General features: G+C 35.7%; 3 protein-coding genes across 18 annotated transcripts; 1 reads left to right on the top strand and 2 right to left on the bottom strand.

The window, feature by feature from the left end:
- Positions 1–1,677: 1,677 nt before the first annotated feature.
- LOC18100252 (uncharacterized) lies at positions 1,678–10,792 on the top strand. Of its 10 annotated transcripts, XM_052453557.1 has the most exons (20): positions 1,678–2,305; positions 2,895–2,964; positions 3,177–3,431; positions 3,462–3,491; positions 3,522–4,034; positions 4,126–4,272; positions 4,396–4,509; positions 5,467–5,525; positions 5,853–5,919; positions 6,070–6,121; positions 6,225–6,317; positions 6,440–6,523; positions 6,638–7,038; positions 7,358–7,419; positions 7,597–7,666; positions 8,147–8,227; positions 8,378–8,479; positions 9,104–9,240; positions 9,680–9,755; positions 10,232–10,792. In XM_052453557.1, the coding sequence occupies exons 1-20, from the start codon at positions 2,259–2,261 to the stop codon at positions 10,271–10,273; spliced, it is 2,502 nt and encodes an 833-aa protein (XP_052309517.1). In that variant the 5' UTR covers positions 1,678–2,258; the 3' UTR covers positions 10,274–10,792. The 10 variants fall into 10 exon arrangements, with proteins under 10 accessions (XP_052309517.1, XP_052309515.1, XP_052309518.1 ...); XM_052453555.1 differs by having other exon boundaries at positions 3,462–4,034; XM_052453558.1 differs by having other exon boundaries at positions 3,177–3,491; positions 3,552–4,034.
- Positions 10,793–10,939: 147 nt separating this feature from the next.
- LOC18100251 (probable serine/threonine-protein kinase PBL7) lies at positions 10,940–15,090 on the bottom strand. The gene is made up of 5 exons (XM_006381458.3): positions 14,774–15,090; positions 13,879–14,069; positions 13,429–13,618; positions 12,962–13,353; positions 10,940–11,644 (listed from the first exon to the last, which is right to left on the bottom strand). Exons 1-5 carry the CDS (start codon positions 14,898–14,900, stop codon positions 11,363–11,365), a joined length of 1,182 nt encoding a protein of 393 aa, XP_006381520.2. The 5' UTR covers positions 14,901–15,090; the 3' UTR covers positions 10,940–11,362.
- Positions 15,091–16,778: 1,688 nt separating this feature from the next.
- Positions 16,779–21,581, bottom strand: LOC18100250 (WRKY transcription factor 44). 7 transcript variants are annotated; one of them, XM_052453562.1, is made up of 8 exons: positions 21,408–21,572; positions 21,212–21,315; positions 19,524–19,616; positions 19,193–19,424; positions 18,981–19,112; positions 18,142–18,872; positions 17,670–17,828; positions 16,779–17,333 (listed from the first exon to the last, which is right to left on the bottom strand). In XM_052453562.1, exons 4-8 carry the CDS (start codon positions 19,409–19,411, stop codon positions 17,147–17,149), a joined length of 1,428 nt encoding a protein of 475 aa, XP_052309522.1. In that variant the 5' UTR covers positions 19,412–19,424; positions 19,524–19,616; positions 21,212–21,315; positions 21,408–21,572; the 3' UTR covers positions 16,779–17,146. The 7 variants fall into 7 exon arrangements, with proteins under 7 accessions (XP_052309522.1, XP_052309521.1, XP_052309519.1 ...); XM_052453561.1 differs by having other exon boundaries at positions 19,524–19,655; positions 21,214–21,315; XM_052453559.1 differs by having other exon boundaries at positions 19,524–19,645; positions 21,214–21,315.
- Positions 21,582–23,154: the final 1,573 nt, after the last annotated feature.

The following is a 23,154-nucleotide window of genomic DNA, read 5'->3' as shown; positions in this document are numbered from 1 at the left end:
AATCAGTGCATCAAAATAATCTAAAAATACCAAAAAAATATTAATGTGAAGTAAAGAAAAAAATAAAAAAAATTCAATTTTTTTCAAAAACGCTTTTGAAACGCAAAAACAAACATATTCTTTCTGTATCTCCTGTTTTATAAGTATAAAAATTCACTTTAAAATTATCTTAGAAACAAGTTTATTTTTATATTTTTGTATCTATTTCCATCTCTTAAACCAAAAATATTTTTTTCTTCACTTATTTATATCACAAGACAGCAACTACTAAACGCCACTTTATATTGCAAAGGAGAGGACAATTCTCTCCCATTACATGATAATATTATAAATTACGGTCATTATAAGTATGGTTGTAGTTGTTTTTCAAAGTGTTTTTCACTTAGAAATGTATCAAAATAATGTTTTATTTTTAAAAAATTATTTTTGAAATCAGTGCATCAAAATAATCTAAAAATACCAAAAAATATTAATGTGAAGTAAAGAAAAAAATAAAAAAATAAAAAAATTTGAAATTTTTTTAAAAACATTTTTAAAACGCAAAAACAAACAGGGGTTAAAAAGCTAAAAAGCTACTGCCTAATAACAATAGTAACTGTAAATGTTATTTTTGTTGATTTCTAAGCTGCTAATTCCATTCCTAATTATGATAACAGAAAACATTGTAATTAAAAAAAAAAAAGCGTTGTAAATGGATAACTTTGAAAACCACTTAGAAAACGTTGCCATATCCGTGTAGTAATGTCAATCAATAATAAATTAATAATTCATATGTTTTGGAAAGATTAAAGTAAATAAAAAAAACATAACGGGATGAAAATTAGAAGGGTGGTGGCAAAATATATCTACTAGTTAGGTGAATCGTGTGGCCGTGCTCTTGGGACCAAATAAAATTAAATGACAATGGCATGCAACAACTTACAAGTGGGGTATAAGTTTATTTTTAAAGTATTTTTTATTTGAAAATATATTAAAATAGTATATTTATTTTATTTTTTAAAATTTATTTTTTATATTAGTACATTAATACGATTTCAAAATATAAAAAATAATTATTTAAAATACAGTTTAATTACATTTCCAAACCGTCACTAAAATAAAAATGCAATGCAATGGGTGGGGGTATTGGCAATGATATGCTTTCCTATCTTCTAATAAAGGAAATTTAATTGACGTCCATGCCACTTTTGTTTTATTACTAGATTAGTTGTTCATGCATCATCATGCGCTGAATAATTTTTTTTTAATATAAAAAAAGTGATAAGATTGAAAAAAATCAAGCCCCAAATGATTAAATTGCAAATTTAAATAATACCATAAGAAAATAAACTAACATAAAAACAAAAAACAATGAAAAAAAATACACTTAAGCTATTCGGATTATCAAACAACTCAATATTAACATAATTAAAAAAAACCAGAAAAAAAATCAAATTTAAACAAAAAAATATAGAAACTATCAGTTTTTTTAAAAAATCAAGCAAGTCTAAGTGAACTACCTAAACCTAATCTAATCTAAAAAACTTGCAACTTGTTAAATTATAAATCCGAGTTCAATTAAAAAGTTTAAATATCATTCAATTTAATTTTAAAAAATAAATTTATTAAAAAATTATTAATAAAAAAACTTGTAAAAAAAATAAGAGCTAAAATCTACAAGGAAAAAAAAAACATTGAACCAATCAAACTCCTATACTATAAGCCTCCTCCACTCAAGATTCATGATTTTGGCTCCAAAATATTGAAAAGAAATATCCAGAATGTTCGCCAAGTAAACATCCATTTCACCAACAAGATTCTAGTCGTTTGAGCATTGAGCTTTGTATTCTGTCAACGATATTAAGAGAAAAGGTTGCTGTGCTCCCAGCAAGTCTATAAATGAGAGACATAAACAGAGCCTGGACAATTATGGAAGGTGAATCAGAAATGAATACGATAGAGATGGGCTCCCCACAGCCCTAAACGGCACGTCGTGGAATGTGCAAACAGAGGGGGGTGTCAAAGTCAACCCAGTTGAGTTGATGGTGTTTATCTATTATTGATTGAAGGCCACGTCCTTTTACCCGCCTAAGCAAACACAGCACGTGACAATCGATTCTGTAACGACCAGGCCAGGCCAGAACAGAGCCAACAGCGGCTTCAAAACAAGCAGCTCACGATATAACAAGTCATGTATAGCAGCAGGAGAGGACGAGGCAAGATTCTAAGTAAATCAAGGAAACATCCTTAGATCTCGACAAATCATAACAAACCCGAAGATGATGGAGAAGAGCTTCAATCTCCTCCACATCATCCAACACAGAAGGTATTACAACAAGGAACACTTCTCTTGTTTCCACGTGTCATTTGATGCTTATCTCTCTCAAAATTCTTTGAAATGTTCTGGTTTTATTTTTTTTGTTCTCTCGTGAATCTCATAGCTGACGGTGTTGCATGCCTATAACAGTCTAGATTGATCTCTTTTTTTAAAAAAAGAAAGAAATTCGGATGCTTTAATGATAGCGAATGAAATGCCTAGTTGTTTTTTCAAGAAATTGTGAGGGTGATATGTAGAGATTATCATGAGAGGTGTAAAATTGTGATATTGGTACGTTTAAATGAAAAGAGAGAGCTATGGGAAGTAGGATTGGAATTATACGTGTGAAGGATGTTGTTGTCCTTGTTGAGTAGGCGTGCGTTGGAGGTTGAATCCAGGCAAGTTCAATTCCATTACATTCAAGGTTTCTTACATTCGTGTTTAAAGATCTTGTTTTTGGCAATATGTTGTCCCTTTTCTTTTTTAATGAATGAATTTGTTTGCATTGAGTGTTTTCATTTTCTCCGAAATGGGGATTTTCGATGACTGATTTGGGGGCATTTGAGAATGAAGAAATTGTTGTTGATGATGTCAACAGGGACGGCTATGGATTTGCTTTAAGACCTCAACACATACAAAGATATAGAGAGTACGCAAATATCTATAAGGTATGGCAGACACACACACACACACACACACACACACACATATATATGTTATCCTCTTGTTTCTTGTTCAAATGTTTCTTCAGTTCTTATTTTGCTGAATTTGTGTCACCGAGTATTGTGGAGTGTTGAGTATAGGACAGTGAAAGCAATTGTAAAATTAAAGAGTTAAAAGGTGTTTTCACTCCAACACAGTAGTACTTTCATGGTATCAGGAGGAGGAAGAGGAAAGGTCATATAAATGGAACAACTTCATTGAACAGCAAGCAAAATCTAATCATTCTAGCTCTTCCGAGGAAGAATGTAGAGAGAAATTGCAGGCTGAGGCTGATGAGTTGAGAGAAGAGACTGTTTTTGAAAGGGGCCGGGAGGAGGAGGATGATTCAAGTGACAAGAATTCAGATTCTGATGGTTCAACCAAAAGTTATCCTGGGAAAGAGGTCAAACTTTCAGAGGAACCAGAGAAGGAGGTGCAACTTTCAGAGGAACCAGAGAAGGAGGTGCAACGATCAGAGCAACCTGAGAAGGAGGTGCAACTTTCAGAGGAACCAGAGAAGGAGGTGAAACATTCAGAGCAACCTGAGAAGGAGGACCATCTTTCCGAGGAACCAAAGAAGGAGGTACAACTTTCAGAGGAACCTCAGAAGGAGGTGCAAGCTTCACAAATACAAGAAAGGGAGACACTGCTTTCAAAAGAATCTGACAAGGAGGGGCAGCTTTTAAAAGAAACAAAGGCCAACAAGGTTCAATCGTGGTCTTGGACGAGACCATCTCTTCATGTTATTGAGAATATGATGAGTTCACGTGTTAAGAACATAAAGGATATGAAATACAGGCATAATACCATAAACGGAGACCATCTTCCATCTATAAAAAAGACAGGATCTTCAGGAGGATCCTCTGTGGATGAAATTGACAAGGAATTATGCATTAAAGAGACTTCTGATGACAATGTTGACAAATCCACAGAAGAAACCAACGTGGATAGTAAGGAGTCCCCAGAATCATTCTTTCCTTGGAAAGAGCTCGAGTTCCTCGTCCGTGGGGGAGTTCCAAAGGATCTCAGGGGAGAGGTAAATCTGACACCGTTGAGTTTATCAATGGACTTTTTAACTCCTTATATGTGCAAAAGTACATCTTCCATGTATGATTCTGACATTATAGGTGTGGCAAGCCTTTGTCGGTGTGAAGACACGTCGAGTGGAGAGATATTATGAGGGGCTGCTTGCTGAAGAAACTAATACAGATGAAAGCAAGGAACACAATAACTCAAATGCTGCACCCAGAAAATGGAAAAAGCAGATTGAGAAGGTCATTAGATGCATGCACCTTGGATTTTATGGTTCAATCTTTTAAATTTGTAGGTTCCAATTCTTTTTCTTTGGGTTGCAATCAAGTTTTCTCCCTAGAATGATTTTTGTGTTTACTTTACAGGACATACCACGAACTTTCCCAGGTCATCCTGCCTTGGATGAGCGTGGTAGGGATTCCTTGAGGCGTGTACTTGTTGCATATGCTCGACATAACCCTTCAGTGGGGTATTGTCAGGTAATTAGGATCTGACCAAGCCTTCTTTGTTAATTCTAACGATCCAAATAATTCTTTGATTTTTTAGCTCAATCTTTTCTTTTTGGACCCAAAATTGTGTAGACATTTTTCTTTTGACTAATAAGTAATAACTACAGAATGAAGTCAAAGCCTAAACTCCATCACACTAACCAACTTTTGAGACAGCTATGCTAGTGATATTTGTTAGATTGCACTTCTAAATTTCTTTTTGTTTCTCTTTTCTCTCTCTCCAGCCCTCAATCTCCTTCTTTTCATTTGCCATTTCCTCTGCAGTTTCATTTTCTTATAACCAGTTCACTGTTCATTATATTTTACTTTCTTGGTTTCTGATATTTAAACACTAGTGTCATAATTTTAAGTAATTGACGCTCAAGACCTCATAATTGAAAAAAAAGATTTTTATGTAAAGCTTATCCTTGTTGTATGAAAGGAAGAAGTCACTGTTTTCCTGAAAAGAGATGAATTTGAAGGTTTTTGAACATATCAGGGTCTGATTTGCTCCAAACTAACTTTATTGGCAAACCTGAGTTTTGTAAGTGATCAGGTTAGGTAATAGGCTGTACACCAGTCATAACAGGTTCGACTTGCTTCAACTGGCCATCCTTTTACCATATTCCTAATCCTTGAACTATCTTTATATATTGATTATTGTCTAATAGTGACCTTGGCTGTTTCTATTTTTGAGGGCACTTCTTAAGCCAAAGAAACAAGGGGGGAAACTGATTTCTTGATTTGGATTGTCAACTGATATATTATTAAAACATTCCAGCAAGAACTATGACATCAAAATCTGCTACTTTGGTTGTCTCAAAACCTTTGTATTTCTGCAGTTTGTTCTCGTTAAATGCAACTCATGTGATAGGCTTATTTTAATATAATGCAGACTGGTGTGATCTCTTTTATTACTTCCCTTAATTAGTATGAAAACATTTGCAGGCAATGAATTTCTTTGCTGGCTTATTGCTCCTTCTGATGCCTGAAGAAAATGCCTTTTGGTAGGTTTGAGTAGCTCATTTCTTTCATCTATTGCTTTAAACAAGGTACATGCTCTCTAAAGTAACCAGGGATAATTATTTAGTAAAACATCTGAATGGGGCATTGTGAGTATGGAATGGAATTTAAATTGTTGGCTTTATATTTGGGACCCAAATTTCATTTTTCCCCTTTTTCATTAGGAATGGACTTGAAAAGTTTTTGCATTTGTTTTTACTTTATATGTTTCCTCCATTAATCTGCACATGCATCCATGAAGCAAATTGACAACAAGCTAACTGTAGCCAAGTTAGTTTTATGGACTGGTTTGTTTTGGTGGAACTTCTCAGGACTTTGGTGGGCATTCTTGATGACTATTTTGATGGCTACTATACAGAAGAAATGATAGAATCTCAGGTGATATTCCTCAAGATTTTCTTAGTGACAGTTGTTGTTTTTGCCTTGGCATATATTTTGATGTTCATTCGATTCTGATAGATCCACTTTTCAAATGGGGGCTCTTTTCAGTAGTTTAATGTTGATTAAAAAAATTCTTTGTTTCATTAGGTGGACCAACTTGTTTTTGAGGAGTTGATACGTGAAAAATTCCCTAAATTGGGTTAGTCCATCTACAGAAGCTGTTATGTTGATAAGTATTGTGGTTCTGTTCTTACATTAAGCAGTATGTATGGTTCTTTTATTCCTTTATGCTTCTGGTGCAGTTAATCATCTGGATTACTTGGGAGTGCAGGTGGCATGGATCTCTGGACCCTGGTTCCTCTCCATTTTCATCAATATGCTTCCCTGGGAAAGTGGTGAGCTTGGGTGGTTTCATATGGCATTGCATATTTTAAACTGAGTTTTGTTTCATGCTCTAGTTTTTCTTTATTCTCTTGTTTCAGATTGACTTGAATCTTTGCTATTCCTTTTTTTTCAGTTCTCCGAGTTTGGGATGTTCTTCTTTTTGAAGGAAATCGTGTAATGCTGTTTCAAACAGCTCTTGCTTTAATGGAGTTATATGGTACTTGAATGCACACAGACACACTATGAGGACATGTTTTATTTAAATTCTGAATCAGTGATCTTTTGAGAGTATTTAAGATGACATGATTCCAAGCCATGTAATTTCTTGTAGGTCCAGCATTAGTTACAACTAAAGATGCTGGGGACGCGATCACTTTATTGCAATCACTTGCAGGGTCAACATTTGATAGCAGCCAGCTTGTTTTGACTGCTTGCATAGGTTATTTGGCAGTAACCGAAGCTAGATTACTACAGTTGAGAGAAAAGCATAGACCAGCTGTGCTTGTAGTAGTTGAGGAAAGATCAAAAGGGGGAAGAGTTTGGAAGGGTTCAAAAGGGCTTGCATCTAAGTTGTACAGTTTTAAGCATGATCCTGGATCACTAGTAGAAGAAAAAAATGTAAGCAAGGGAAACAAGTCCTTATTGGAGTCTCACTCCTCTAATCTGGATGATTTGCTCAGTGGCTTAAGTGTTGACCCAGAAGTAGATTCTTTACCAGATCTTCAAGAACAGGTAATTTTTCTCTTCCTTCCTTCTTTGCACTGTAGTGCTGCTTTCCTGAGTTATGAAAGTCATCCACCTGATGCTAGATCCATGTTTGAAGATTCACAAATACCATCCTTTGGTGCTGCTTTATTTTGATGAATTTCTATTCCTGTGATAGCTGACAATTTTTGTGCTTTCCCTAATTTAACATTTTCCTGGTTAAAATTTCCAATTATATTTGCAAAAGTTATTTGAGGCTTAATAATGTTACTTGTGATTGTGTGGGAAATTCATGCAATTCACTTCCCTCTCATTTAAATTTCAGCAATTAACAGCTTTTGTGCAGGTGGTTTGGCTAAAGGTTGAGTTGTGCAGATTGATGGAGGAGAAAAGATCTGCCATACTCAGGTTAGTGCCTTCTAATTTCTGCAATCTTTTGGGATGCATTTTTACTTTTTCTCTGGATCATATTTGATGAAGAAAGCACTACAAAAATGAGATGCACAATGTAGGAGCCTATCTTTTGTTTAAAATTCATGGTTTACTTGCCTCTAATATTCTGCTTGAATTTTTTTTCTTTTCCAGAGCCGAGGAGCTTGAGACAGCTCTAATGGAGATGGTCCAACAAGATAATCGACGGCAATTGAGTGCAAAGGTATATTCAAAGTTGATTCAAACAACCATTATTGCTTCTGAATACATGACAAAATAGATACATGTTCTGGTATACATGCAAAGCACTTTCCTCCCTCTGCTCGTAAGTGTTTTGTGTTGTTTTTGGAATTTTTATTGAACCATTTACATAGATTTTCTCGACTTGTGTAGTTTGGTACCCTCAATTTGGTGTCATATTTTTTCCTCTTTGATGGTAAACTAGTCGATTGACTCTTTGTATTCATGGAGCTCCAATGCATAAGACTTAAATTTGTCGTATATTCAAATTATAATTAGTATCACCCCATTCTAGTCTCCCACCATGTTTACTTGACTGGTTGATTGATGCAAAGCTGAGAATGAGAAGCCTGATATAAAAGTTCGTTACAAATGTCCCCAATTTAGGAGCTAGTCACAAAGTCTATCCATTTTTTAGCCTCAAGCCACTCTACTTGCTGCGAAACTAAAATTTGTTCTGCAGGTTGAGCAGTTGGAGCAAGAGGTAGCTGATCTAAGGCAAGCCCTTGCCAATAAGAAAGAACAAGAAGCCGCAATGCTTAAGGTTAATATTTCCTAATATTTTTCCATGATTTCTAATTTTTTTAGTGAGTAAAAATACATACTCTATCATGTGTTTATGGAAAAAGGATTCCTATTCTATATAATATTAGGAACTCATTTATAATATGTATATTATTCGCATTATCTGTAGGTCCTGATGCGGGTAGAGCAAGAACAGAAGATAACTGAAGAAGCTCGAATAGGGGCTGAGCAAGATGCAGCTGCACAAAGATATGCAGTAAATGTGTTTCAGGTTCTTGTTATACAAGATTACAATAGACCATAGATTTACATTTATGGAAATAAAGAGTACTGAATTCTTTGTTGGGTTTGAGAAAGTACCTATTTTATTTTCGAAGTTAAATTTCTAGAATACAGAGGCATGCCTTCTCCTATCCTATCAAAATGAAATAGATCTTATCGAGAAGCTAATGACACTGGGAGGCATTTTTTTCCGTCAAGCAGTTTTTGTTCACCCTGGATCTTGATCTTGGTCAGGGTCATGGTTTTATTCTATGATAATGTTCTTCATGTGATAACTCAGTTTAATTAAAAAGATAGAACCACTGTGCCGAACACAATTTTGGTAATTAAGGATTAAATTCATAACAGGAAGTCTTGAGCATAGATCAGAGCTTGAAATTAATTTCATTCTCCAGAGAACTTAGCATAATATTTATCTGGTCCTTCATCCAGTTGTTTTAAACTGTCACCCATTGCTGTGGGGAAAAAAAAGAGCTATATGATGAGGTAGGCTGGAACTTTTATCGAGGAGGTTGTTCCATTTTTCTCTCCTTGCCAACATAGATCCAAGAACTCAGCATAATATGTCACTTTCTGTCTTTGAACTACACAACTATATTGATTCACAATAAAGTTATTTGCGCAGGAAAAATATGAGAAGGCTATGGCTTCACTTGCTCAGATGGAACAGAGAGTGGTCATGGCTGAATCAGTGTTAGAGGCTACCATACAGTACCAGTCTGGCAAAGCTAAGGCACAATCTTCACCAAGGTACACGAGAAATCTGTGTTTCTTATGAATATTTACTTCCTCGTGGATAAGATCTAATAAGTTTTCATGATAGTCCTTTCAACAAATGTAGCCAACTGTCAATCACAGCATAAAAATGAAACATCCTAAAAATTCTCGAAAGGTCCTATGAATCAGGGTCGGGTTTTCTGGCAAGCTTAACATTTTCATGTGTGGACCGCAGCGGTAATGCATCTAGTCATGTTTTGTATGCTGTGATTTTCCAGCGCACTTTATAAGCACGTTCCTAGTGCCATGAAATCCATTGATTCATCAAGTCTTACTTTTAGCTCCTAGATTTCTTCACTTGCAAGTATATCCTTTCTCCACTAGCTCAATTTGGGCACACAGGGGTATTATGTGTGCTCCTTCATTTGTGTTCTTATCATGAGCTGCATTTTTTTTTCTAACTCATTTACAGGTCAGTGAGCTCCTCTGTGGAAAGTCCCAGAAGAAGGATAGGCCTATTTGGCCTCGGCTGGCGTGACCGGAACAAGGTAAGTGTTTGCACACAAACAGTACACACCTGATTTCTCATGACTGTTAATGCTCAAAAAACAACCTCTAATCATGTGGAGAGAGAGAGAGAGAGAGGTTAAATCTACTTGTAAGCATTCACTACTAGAATTTCTATGCTGAAATATGCAAAAGACGAGAATCCTCCGCAATTTTGGACCATTAACTGCGGAGTGTAACTTGCCGATCTCATTGTCCCCCTGGGTTTTTTCTTTTTCTTTTTCAGTCTAAGATTTTCCAATGGATAAAGCACTTATGTAGTGTTTGGGATTGGGGTAACGATTGTTATTCAAAGTTGCTTGGAAATGCATTAAAATATATATTTTTTTTATTTTAAAAAATTTATTTTTGACATTAGCCCATCAAAACAATCTAAAATCATAAAAAAAAATTCAACCATTTGCATTGTGATTGTTATCAATCTGACAGCTTAACATTTATAAAATTTGTATGGCAGGACAAAGACAAACCGACTAATGATGATTCTGGCACCAGTTAATCTAGCAAAGAGGGGAAAAACTCGAGCACTTTGTAGAAAGGTAGAAACAACCAAGAAGAGGGGTAGGAGGGAATTAGGAGACGACTTTTACACCATTCATTCTCGGCAACATGGCACCTGTTGCTCAAGAACTCACTGATTTGTGTCTGTAATTATGCACGGACAGATAGGTCGGAGTAAAGGAGCCTTGTATCTGCATCGATGCCAAATCAAAATAATTAGACAATTCTTTGCCCTTACATGATGAATTTATATGTGCAAGAGTTCCTGGTGGATCCGTTTTGCTCTCTGACATGTTTTTAAACCTTCATGAGACAAAAGATCCACAGTCGCGACAGATGCCACATGTGATGGTCGGTCTTGGGGCTGGAAAAAAAAATGTTGAGATTTTGGCGCTAGGATGCTGTACGGATGTATTAAGATCATTAACATGTTTTATTGTTTGTGATGCTACCATGCCACCACGTTTCAGGTGAAACAAATGCTAGTAGTTGCTGGGTTCCATGTTGCCCTTGGCCATCTCAGATTGTTCCTTTTTTTACAGCTACAAGAAGATTGATAAGCATGACATGTTTTGAGAATGTGAATAACGCCCACCATCTGTTGCCATGCCATTAAAGCAAGTGTTTTTTTTTTTTTTTAAAAAAAAAAAAAAAACCCTTTCCATGAGAACATCAATCCAATATTGCAATATCATCGTGCTTCAAACTGTTATATTCGGCACGGGTCAAATACATGGCAGAGCTATACAGCCAGATATATTTATAGGATCACAACAACCCAGGTTCCAGTATCTCCTGATAATAACTGGAGTAGGGAAACATGCTGATCTAGAATGATACAAAATTTGATAGGAAGGAACAAAATGAGAAATGAGCTGACAATGGAACTCTAGAGCTTTGTGAGGTTGTGATCCACATGGATTCTAAAGGAAACTACTTACTCATAATACAATCCATTAGGCATCCATCAAGCCTTTTCTTGGCAATAAGTCGGGCAAGGAGTCTGCTTGGAACTCTAAATCTCAGTTACTTTTGCACACAAGGATAAAGCAATGTTAATTTCCTTGTTTGATTTCTCTCAGATCCACTACCATTGAATTTTACCACCCCTCTTTGCTCTAGGAGGAGGCGAGGCAGGGGGGTAGCGGGATCTCTGGCCTGTCTCTGCATCAGGGTCATATTTTTGAGAAGCAAGGTAAGTCAAAGCTGTGACAACATCAGCTATGACGGGGCGCATATTAGGCTGCTCTTGAACACACATTGCTGCAACAGCAAGAGCTTGGTACAAGCCCCTTGGAGGATACTGACCTTGAAGCATTGGATCAGCTATGTCTGAGAATTTTTTTCTGTCTTTGAACAAAGGTCTTGCCTGTAAAAGATCAAATATGCATAATCAAGCTGCAAATCACCACCTTTACACAATTCTCATCAATGATAAGTGCACAAGATTATCAAGGGGGAGTAAATGGATTGCCAAGGATGTGATCAAATTTTTGGATTTCATGGTTAAAATTGTTGGTAGTTTCAGTGAACATTTGTTTACTGCAGGTAGAGTCGGGTTTTTTTTTTTTTTCAAAGTGCCTCTAGGTAATTACTGGCACAAGATAACTGCAAATTTTAATATGGCCTTCAGCCTCTATCAGGGTCATCATTAGTATCAAAACATTTAAAGCATTGTATTCACCAGCCATCCACCACAAATTCAATGAAAAACGAATCAACATCGGATCGAAATTATAGAAAAAAGAGTGTAAGATTATACATGTGATGACACGCTAAAGTCAAAGTTCGTTTGTAATTTTGCATTGACATAACCTTTATCATTAGTTTTCTATGGAAAAAATATTAACATATAGATGTTGTCGCCATATACCACAGACCACTGTCGCACAATTAGAGAAATGTGAAGCAAGAGAAGCGCACACACTTGGTTGACATGTTGATAACTTGCACTAAGCAGTGAATGAGATTCTAAATTAATTTTTATTGTAGTAGAAGAATATGCCAATATTATGAATAGATATTCTTATAACAATAAAAAAATTCCTAAACACTTTGTGTATAAGAAAAAATACAAATCAAATAACACATCAACCTATAAAACCATAATTATATAACTTTGAAGGATGAATTCACAATTAAAAATGTCCGATGGCTGAAACAGTTAAAAAAGAAAAAAAACAAAGAGCAATTTCATTGGTCATATGAACCGTGAAAACAACCACATGTCATATAATATATTTAGTAATAGTAATGGGATGCCTAGTATGTTAGTAACTCTTATCTATTTTATCTAGTCCGACTCATAAAATTAGCACCACAGCCTGTCTGCTTGGTTTTTATTGCGGCTGGCATAAATGTCAGTTGGATGGGTGGTGACCCCCATCATACTCCCACTCAAGGGAAGTACGATGATGATGATGATGATGATGATGATTTCTCTAGACTTTGTACATAGCATATATTTGTTTGACAGAACAATCAGTGATAGAGAACACCCTCTTAAGTGAATAATATTGTCTAAAAAACCTTATACCAACCTCCCAGAACCAGTGACTGGTTGTGCAGACTGATGAAATGATAATGGCAGGAAAAAATAAGGGATCATAGATCTCAACAGGACCAAGCAGGGTCTCAAAACTTATTCTTCAACAATAATAAAATGATAAAGTTAAGGATCCCATACCCATGCAACCAGATTCTGCTCCCCTGTAGCTTTTGAATTGTCAATTGCCTTCCGCCCTGTAATGATTTCCAGTAGAACAACCCCAAAGCTATAAACATCTGATTTCAGAGTTAGTTGCCCAGTCATTGCATATTCTGGTGCACAGTATCCATAGGTGCCCATAACTCTAGTAGATACATGGGTGTTATCCCCAACAGGACCCAGTTTAGCCAAGCCAAAATCTGATAGCTTGGGATGATAACTTTCATCAAGCAAAATATTGGAACATTTTAAATCTCGGTATATAACTGGGGGGCTAGCTTTATCATGCAAGTGCTCCAATCCTTTCGCTGCCCCAGCAGCTATTTTCATTCTTGTGTTCCAATCAAGCCAGTTCTTACCAGGTGGAACTTCTGCAAAAGATTCGATTCAGCCCAACAGCCAAATTAAAAAGTAGATGCCAATAAAAAAGAACATAATGTATATACCATGTAGGTGGTCCTCTAAAGATCCTAGAGGCATGTATTCATAAACCAAAAGCCTTTGATCTCCATCAGCGCAATAACCAATTAGATTAACAAGGTTAGGGTGGTGAAGTAGACTTAACATCAACACTTCAACTAGGAACTCCCTGTTCCCTTGCAAACCATTACGATTAAGTTGCTTGATGGCCACAACCTGCACCAAAGAAAAAAGAGAGATTCACCTTTCACCATACACATCATATTCATGATAGAAGCCCCATTTTTTTTAACAAGTTAATAATCAAATCTCACACGCTAAGCTTCTATAAGAATTGTGCATGTGGGATCCAAAAAATAGCTTTTAGAAGAAATAATAAGAACCATGAGATTAGCAGCACGAATTAGAATATGCAAGACTTACACGCTGCTTGGAAATCTGACTCGTTCTCTACATAAAGTAAGAAGTTGACCAACCTGATTAGTGCTTTCCAGATATCCTTTATACACTCTTCCAAAACCTCCCTCACCTAAAAGACATTCCGCTCTAAAGTTTTTAGTTCCAAATGCCAATTCACGGAATGTAAAAGTCTGTGCTGTAGTGCTATCAGACCCTCCATTTTTAGACTCCCCCTTAACACGCAAAGGGTAATCATTCCTCAGTCTCTCTGCAAACACAAACGGGGGAGAAAAGGATGAAGACAATAAATGATTTGGAAAGTGTCAAAGTAGGGTTTCCACCAATAGAGGAAACCAAACCACAACCATCAACAGCTCAAAAGCAAACACGTATTAGGACAAACACCAACAAGCAAATGAATTCTTGTAATGATCCAAAGAAAACAAAAATTTATAAACATTACTGTCCCTGTTCACAAGGCAACAGCAAACAATCTTATAGCACCCACTCATCCTCACAATGGAACTCGTAATTTGTGATCTAAAATAAAATCAAGTCCATGTAGAATAAAAAACGCGAGGATCCATGAAACCATAGTACTTCGGAGGTATGGGAAAACACAAAGAAGGATAATGAATTAGTGATTGCTAAAACAAGTTAAGCTATTAAGAGCTGTCTGAAAGTTATCATTAAGATTTAGTTTATTGGCTAGAAATACTTGCAATTATAAAACAAAGTAAAATCTTTAGAATGAAAAACAAAGTAACATTATCGAACAAACGAGTGAATAGTCAATCACCGAACGTTCTTTGACTTTGGTCAGAACAAGGAGACAAAATCTCTGATCAATTAAGAAGACACCCAGATAAGAAAAGGCAAAAAAAAAATTCATAATCAATAAAAAAATAACCAAATCCTAGTATATTCAGAAAATCATAAGAAAAACCTGAAGTATAAGATTTATAGACAAACCTGGAGAGGTTTTGGTCTGATCAAGTGGTTTCTGGTTCACGATCACCCTATTCTTGTTGTTGTTGTCGTTGTTTTTCTTGTTCTTTGTAGCCCGTTTTGATATACCAGAACATGGTATCCATTCCATTGCTCTCTCTCAAACCTATCACTCTCTATCTACACAGTTTAAGCACTAGCTAAAGATAACTCAAGCGACTTTACTGATTGATACACAGTGGCCATGGACGTTGATGATATGGAGAGAGAAGTTGAAGAAGCCCAACAAGCGCGCTCTCTGTCCGTGCTCTTTTCTTTTTCATATTTGGTGATTGGAGGAAACGGTATTGTTTGGGCCATGTTCTTACGAAACGGTAGCGTTTTCGAGGGGATATCACGGTCTACTGATCACGGGTCCCACGAGCATCGAATATTCCTTTGTCAGGTCTGTCAGTCAATAAAAATGGACGGTTTAGATGAGAGGTTTGTGCAGGCGTATGATGCAGGGGTATGGAAGTAAAAAAGGAGGATGTATTTACTTACTTTTATTTCATTTCAGTAACAAGCAGGCTGCTGACGGCTTCATCGAACCCCACCATCATTTTGTTTCAATTCTGGCTGGCATATTTCGTTCTAGTCAAATAAAAAAAAATCAAAAATCAAAATAAAATAAATTTCATTTTATTCAAAATCTTAGTTTATTCCAAAATTCTGCCTACAATATTCTACATCTGTTCTGGTTTTTTTTAGATATATTTTTTTTAATTTTATTATTGAACAATAGATTTATTAAGAATTAAATTCTATAATTTATTTTATTTAAAATATAATATATATCATTTTAATTCTTTTTAGTCAAACTGTATTATTTTTTCCGTCTTTCATGTAGTTTGTTTCAAGAATAGAATGAAAACCTCTCTCTCTTTGTTTGTATTTAGAAAGTCATGTCATGGAAGAGGAAAAGAGGAGGGGTGGGGTCGCCGTCGTCGTCTTCTAACCTAATTCGAAGTTATTGTTTATGAAAAAGAAAAACCTTTTTGTGTGCCAAATGGTTGGATTCAAAGTGTAAGACAGGCACGTCCTAAAATACGTGACAACCAACGAAAACACTTCTTTCTAAGAACAGGACCAGGCCGGCCGGCGGGCGGGCAGGCAGGCAGGCAGTCAGGCGGCGTCAAAATCACGGACACTTCACAGGTTTTTAATATTACCAATCCTTGACTTGGTTTTGCCCCAAAACATGATCCAGCTAAATCCTCCCGCCCCCCCCCCCCCCCCCCCCCCCCCCTCTCGCTCTCTACACCCTCGCTCTCTACACTGTTCCGCTGGGACCACGATAGAGATCTTTGATATTTCGATAACAAAACAACTGTGAAATTGCTGTGGATTAAAGCAGTCTTTTTAAAAAAAATATCATTTTCATCTCCAAAGTTTGTTTTCTCGGATGAGTCTTTAAATTGCAAAATTAAAGGACATTTAGTGTGAAAAAGTTCACTTTATTCTTTTAATTTTTTAAATAACAACTAAGTCATAAATTTAATTTGTTAACTCGAACTCACTTAAATTATTTTTTTAATTAAGTATTGTTTTTTTTATTAATGTTATCCAACATATTATTATCTTAATATTAAATAAAAATACTGTTTAGGTGTCAAACCATCAATCCAGTAACGCAGCCATAAAAGGCTTTGAAGTTTTTCTCCAACTTTAGCAATGATCTTTGATGTCTTGTTTGCAAAATCATTTCGTCTTCTTTCTTAACTCCAACATATTATATAAAAATTAAAACCTGTTCAAAGTACGAGTCTAGCTCACCATCTAGCTCACAGACACGACCTTGCAGGTTCAACGCAGAGCTGCATATAATGATTAATTGCAGTTTGCAGACATAGGACAATTAACGTAGTGATTAATGCTGAAGATGATTGGAAAGACATTTAGCAGGAGCTTCAATGCTTAATTACATGCAATGTCACCATAATGAAATCAGAATGTGCGAGTAGTAATCATCTGTTTATGTAGTTGAACATACTGAGAAAGTACTATTTATTCAAGTATCGAAATATTTATGTGCCTGAAAATTGTTATAAACTTCTTTCCGGAAAGTTGTACACAATGGAATAGCCAAGGCAATAACTGAAAGAGAGGGGGGGAATGTATTCATAAGCTTATGATCGGCAGCAAAGAGAAAAGATGAAATGAAAACGACACAGCCTGTTTCGATAATTCTCATTACCAGCACAAGACTGACATCATGAAGAAGCCTCCGTAACTGAAACAGCTTTGTTTTTGTTTTTGATTGTCATGTTATTTAGCTTTTCCGGAGCCCTCATACTCTTCTGATATCTGGGCCAGAGAAAGCATCAAGTTCGATATCAAATCCTTCCATGGCTGAGATCACTGCTTGACTCTAGTAGTAGGTGCCTGTGAATCAGGTTCAAAGGCTGCTAGGTTTGTGCTCTTCAGAGGGATCTCATGGTTATGTTTTCCTTCATATGTTGTAATAAAAGCTCTTGGATCATCTGATACTCTTTCCACATGCTTGCGAACATTGCATTTGATACTGGTACATCTATAGTAACTCCTGCAAGATGGTTTTTAATGTGCTGTGAGCAAAATTCGAGGAAAGTATCACACTGGAAAAATGCAACAAGTCCATGGATATACTAGAAAACATAAGGAGGGTCTGTTAACCTCAATCAAAGAGATTAAGAGGTTACTAATCATCCAGAAACAACCTAACTGTGGCAGCGGGTATGATATCCCTATATCCTAATGCAAATATGTGTGGGATTGATCAAATATTATGAAAACAACCAAAAACGTTTGTCTTCCAGAGGTTTTTGAAGGCCATATTAGAATCAGATATGAAGAAGATCAGCTTGCAATATACATCTCAAACAAGTCATTAGGTCTTAACCTGGGATATGGATTCCCCTTCACAATCTTCTGCCCATATTTTCTCCATCGAAAACCATCCCCCAAAATCTCAGAATCTGTGGAACTTTGCACCACTACACGGGGCTCTTGTACTCCCTCCCCTGACATGCCACCTTCAGTGGATTGTATCTCAGTTTTCCTATAAGAAGAGAGAGTATTTCCATTACATAAGAATGAAGAGAATAATTTCAAGGGTGATGTATGTAGTAAAATTAAACAGGCATCAGGTCATGGCAAAAGCTTATTGAATTTATTGTAGTGAGGTAAGGGTGTGAAGGGTGGGAGGAAGAAGCAAAGGTAAGTTGGCATAAAACTAACTTGGATTATTTCTTTTGATGATCCAATTTAGCACAAAACAACACAGTGAAAGTGAATTATTTTCTTTTTAATGGTGAAGTGAACGCCTATAGTAGCTGATTTTCAAATCTTTTCACGAGTAGCTTATCTCTTACCTTCTTTTACTTTTAGGTTCATCATTGGCTCCCTCCAATCCCTTGCTTCCATCATCACATTCCCCGCTGACACCACATGAGTTATCAGAAGTTCCCGTACCAGCATTAATTGTGCCGGTTCCAGCAGGATCATAAGATGGTGGAGCTTTACCCTGATAAATTGAATGCACTGGTAATCCAATTTCATTCTGATTTTCTTCTCTACCTTCAGAGCCTTCATTTCTTTCATTGAGTTGATTACTCCATAATGGGATGCTGTTCCTATCTGTAGCATTGCCATCAGATAGTCCTTGTGTTCCTGATGAGTTGCGCTTTGGAGGCTGAGGCTTTGAATGGTTGTGTTCCCCTTTGTAGACAATTTCTGCAATCTGCCCGTCAAATGATCTTTCGACCTTCTTTTTCACTGGACAGTTTGGATAGGTGCACTTGTAGTAGCTCCGTGGATATTCACTTCCTTTTACTTGCTTTTGTCCATATTTCCTCCAATTATAACCATCATATGAAGGTCGGTCCCCATTAGATGCATGAGATAAAGTTTTAGGATCCTCCTCCTGGTTCAGAGATGTTAACCTTAAGGGTTCAGTTGTGTGGTCTGCTTCTGCAGGGGATGGAATATTCTGATGAGGATTTGAGGTAAGCTGGGATGAGAAATTGTGTTTATCTTGTTTTGAAAGCTGAGGACGAGTCTCAACTGGTTGTAACATTTGTTGTGAATTAGTATTGAAGTTTCCCTGGTCAAAAGAAACTCTTGCATTAGTGTCTGACAAAAAAAAAATACAAACAGCAGTTGCTAGACTACCATGGCAGATGTTAAAAATGGGTAGAATTTTGCTACTGACCATATTCGCCAGTAGAGAAACAGTTGCCTTTGACACAAGCTTTGCCTGTGGTTTATATATGATAGTGGCTTTGCTATCAGTACTTGAAGCTTTATTAAACGAATTGCTAACTGCTGTTCCAGAGAGTCCAGCCTGAAAGCGTCCAAGAACATCAAGTTCAGAAGGCAAGAATTCATAATGGAAAAGGGCATTCAGAAGAGCTACGTGATCACCTGTGAAGAAACCAGTGCACCTGGAGCACGATTCACCAGTGGCCTGAACCTCACTGTTTTTGGTCTAATGGCAGCAACTGCTGTTCCAGAACAAACATTAGAGGGTGTGGTATTGATGGCACCCGCAAGCAACTCTGAGAAAGACGTAAAATTTGAGTAACTAGGCCTGGAAGCTACTGGTTTAGCTATAACCACCCTCTCTGATTCCTTGATCTCCATTTTCAATAAATATCTGGAATGTCAATTATAATTTACAGGCAAACGTGTAAGCAACAGCCATTTCAACATCGAGGGAAACTTGGAAGTCCTATCTTCTTAAACCTCAATTCACATTCAACTGAATGCCAACAGAACGTAATAAGGCCGCAGAGATGGAAACATGATTTAGAGACACTCAGGAAAGCACTACTTCTGTTTGTTTGAGTTGGCTTCAGCGTCGCTAACTTCTCAGACCTGCATTATACTGAAATTATATTGATGGCAAATATAATTTGATGACTAAATTTACAAGTAGGTAGAATAGACCTACGCCATAAATAGCACAACAATAACAAAAAAATCATCATCCATGACTCATTGTGCACTATCTCAATATATAATAGCATTGAACCGAAGGCACTTGCTCTCATTTCATGTATTAATGGAGTATTCTATAATCTGTCTTGTTTATTCTTTACGGAAGGAGAAAACATGTTAAAAGGTGTAAAGTAAAGTACAAACTAGTCCTAGGAACATCTCTCTGCAACTCTCAGTTATTCATTTCTATTACTGATGTTTTATGCGAGTGGAAAGTGAGGTAAAACATAGGACTAATTTCCCAAACAACTCCATCACGAATGATTCAACTTCTTCCAATTTGGGGAATATAGAAATCGTCTTCTAGAAAAAGTTAAACCTTTCCAATTAAAACATGAATAGCAGGTGCAACCATGGAAACACTTCCAAGCACACCAGTCCAATTAAAAATATATATGAGCGCTTTAAGTTGTTCCCGATGTACCTAATTTGATAGAAAATACAATTTGAAGAGGACCTCAGCAAGTAAAACATCGGCAAAAATCCAAGGAATACTCACAAAAGAGAAACAAACAAAACAACCGTGAGTGGATGGGATGGGCAATATAAACACATCTGTTGAATGTAAAAGAATCTCTTCAAAAACCCCTCTAAATGATAAGGACTTGAATGAATCTTTGGTCTCTGGTTGCATAGAAAAACTCATTTCAGTCTCCACAATCTCAGAACTTACTTGTGCATTGCTAAAGCAATGCTTTCCATCAACATGAAGAAAAACTAAAAATTTTGCTTTGACTGCCCAGTTATTGTTGCAAATTCACTCACTACAATTAGGCAAAAAATCACATCACACATCTACTATTGCGATTTCCCCTTGCAATCACTACTTACGGTTACCTAATATCCGCGAGAAGCTCAGGCTGTATCATTTGGTTACTTCTGATATTCCTCTAGTGACCATGAATCTTCATAATTACCTTCCTAAAACAAACAAAAATTTGGGATATAGGCTGACGAAGCATAAGAAAACTTGGGATCTTCTCCTCGAAACCATCAACATCTCTCATAAGCCTTTAAGCTCCCCAGCTTGCAAAATACATTCATCTGGACGTGGGTGCACTTTTAATCTCTAGGCTCTCAAATTAGCCAAATCTATAACCAATTTTTATTATTGTTTTTTAAGAAAAAAAATTATTCAACAGAAAAGGAAAAAAGAACCCAGAAAGATAGGATCTTTTTTACAAGCACGAGCTCCCAAAAATTACAGCAAAATTCAAGTATTGTAATGAAAGTGTTTATCTTTAAAAGTTAGTGGAACTACCACGAAAACCAGTATAGTTTTTAACATTAAATAAAACATTCTCCGTAATCTGAAAAAAGAACGAAGGGCTGTAGAAAAGGTTCAAAGACCAGAAATCTTAAGAAGAGAGAGAACACGAACACAAACCATAGACAGGTTTTAGCTAAAAGAAGGCAGAAAAGAGCAAGAGGTAGTGGAAACTAACCAGAATGGCTATAAGTAAGAAACTAGTAAGGAGTTTCAATGCTTCCGCAAGATCTCATTTACTACGTACTATCTCAGTTTACAACACTAATCAATCTATAACCTGCATTTGCTAGAACCAAGAAGTTCGTGAGAAAATCACCAAACTTTTAATAAAGAAACTGAAAAACGTGACACGGAATGAGAGAACTTGACCTTGGAGACGAGAAATCCTTGACTCAATTCAACAGATGACAAGTGATTCTCTCAGACTTGTATTTCTAGAGATATATAACATAATCACCAGCTTGTCTGTTTAAACTACTGCTTTTTTTTTCCAGCTAAAAGAAGAAGCATTCTCTCTTGTTTTTGAATGAGTAATAAGGTAGTTGGACACAATGAACAGTTTTTTTTTTTTTTTTTTTAAATATAAGTGTTCGGACTAACTTGCGTGTAACTCGACTAATTCCACGGGCCTTAAAGTTAACGACCATATAAGCCTTCAGTGGCCATCATATGAGCAATCACAGGGCTCGAACCTGAGACCACATATGAAGCAAACCTCTTGGTTTGAAGTTCTTACAACTGAGCTACCATCTAGATGGTTAACAGTTCCCTTTTTAAAAACCATGAGGGGGGAATGAGTATTATTTATTTATTTTATGTGAATATAGTTTTTTTTACACAACATTTATTATTATTATTATTATTATTTATTATAATAGTGCATTAATTAAAAAGAAACTAAAAGGAATCCTAGTAAACCATTTATTATTGTGTGCATGGATTTATTTTTATTATGAATTAAAACAATGAAATGATAATTTTATATCTGCGAACATAATATAATTAATATAATTGACGTTGAAAGCGGGGAATAATATATATTTTCTTTTTTGTTATTTGCACGATGAAAATATTAATATGCTCTTGGAAGCAGAAATTTAAGCATGGAAAGGCACGGCTACTTTTGACTTTTTCATTTTAATTACACAATAAAATTACCTCAATGTTTTTTAATTAGAATTGTTTTTATCATGGCAAAGGTGTTTTTGTCATTTTATTTTTATTATCTAGTTTCAAAAGAGATATTTTAGTATTTTTATCTTTTTTAATTTTAGTATAAATAAAATATTTTTTAATTTAATAAAAGTAGTTGCATGTGGCGCTGATCGATAATAATACGCATAAGTTTTGCTATGGTCTTTGAATGGCACGTACAACTCAGTTTGGTGACTATACTTTAACTTTCACAATTGCGTTTTAATTTTTATGGCATCGCCTCCATTTGTGGGTGTGTGTGGGGAAACAAATATGTCAAGTTTTGCGTCGATGGTTGTTTTTTTCCCTCTCTCCTCCTAGGTTTCAGGGTCAACCCCTACATATTTTTAAAGCAACTCTTTAATTAATTTTTCTTTCAGATTTGTTCCCTGTTTTTTTATTGTTATTTATTTTATTTTAGACTATTTATAGAATTGGAATTTTCTTTCAATCTAATCCTCCTTTGGTTTTTTCACCTTTTAGATTTGGTCCCTATTTTTTTTTAATTATTATCTTTTCAATTGCATACTTCGGTATTTTATATCATTCTCTTAATTGGATAAATTTTTTCAATTGCATCCCTCAATATTTTAGTTTACTTTATTTTATGTTAATTTTGGTCTTTATTTTTTATTGATATTTTTTTTATTTTTAATCCTTTTTTATTAAAACTTTCTTTTTCAATCTCATCTTTTAACATTTTATTGATCAAGATTTTATTAATTTTTCGATTCATAGGTTTGAAAGATTGAACTTGGTTGACTTAGATTTTTTCTTCCAGGTCTTTTTTTACAAATGATTTTTGTTAACATCATCATTCTATAGGGTTATCACAATCTCATGTGTCTGGCCATGAGTTATGCATGTCAACCTAGCTTTAATCGACACAATATTTTATTAAAAAAATTTATTTGTTGTTGGT

This window comes from Populus trichocarpa, chromosome 6 (genome assembly GCF_000002775.5).
Source record: "Populus trichocarpa isolate Nisqually-1 chromosome 6, P.trichocarpa_v4.1, whole genome shotgun sequence".
NCBI lineage: Eukaryota > Viridiplantae > Streptophyta > Magnoliopsida > Malpighiales > Salicaceae > Populus > Populus trichocarpa.
This window is presented reverse-complemented; position numbering and strand designations above follow the sequence as displayed.

What these genes read in the sequence shown, in the direction of transcription:
- LOC18100251 (XM_006381458.3), bottom strand. Translation starts at nt 14,900, where the DNA reads ATGGAATGGATACCATGTTCTGGTATATCAAAACGGGCTACAAAGAAC. An exon ending in TCAGACCAAAACCTCTCCAG is followed by an intron (nt 14,070 to 14,773) that starts GTTTGTCTATAA and finishes TTGTGTTTGCAG; the next exon opens with AGAGACTGAGGAATGATTAC. An exon ending in TTTAGAGGACCACCTACATG is followed by an intron (nt 13,354 to 13,428) that starts GTATATACATTA and finishes AATCTTTTGCAG; the next exon opens with AAGTTCCACCTGGTAAGAAC.
- LOC18100250 (XM_006381457.3), bottom strand. Translation starts at nt 19,411, where the DNA reads ATGGAGATCAAGGAATCAGAGAGGGTGGTTATAGCTAAACCAGTAGCT. An exon ending in GTGCACTGGTTTCTTCACAG is followed by an intron (nt 19,113 to 19,192) that starts GTGATCACGTAG and finishes GGACGCTTTCAG; the next exon opens with GCTGGACTCTCTGGAACAGC. An exon ending in GAACCTAAAAGTAAAAGAAG is followed by an intron (nt 17,829 to 18,141) that starts GTAAGAGATAAG and finishes CTCTTCTTATAG; the next exon opens with GAAAACTGAGATACAATCCA.
- LOC18100252 (XM_024603980.2), top strand. Translation starts at nt 2,259, where the DNA reads ATGATGGAGAAGAGCTTCAATCTCCTCCACATCATCCAACACAGAAG. An exon ending in CTTCAGTGGGGTATTGTCAG is followed by an intron (nt 4,510 to 5,466) that starts GTAATTAGGATC and finishes AAACATTTGCAG; the next exon opens with GCAATGAATTTCTTTGCTGG. An exon ending in ATGCAGTAAATGTGTTTCAG is followed by an intron (nt 8,480 to 9,103) that starts GTTCTTGTTATA and finishes TTCACAATAAAG; the next exon opens with TTATTTGCGCAGGAAAAATA.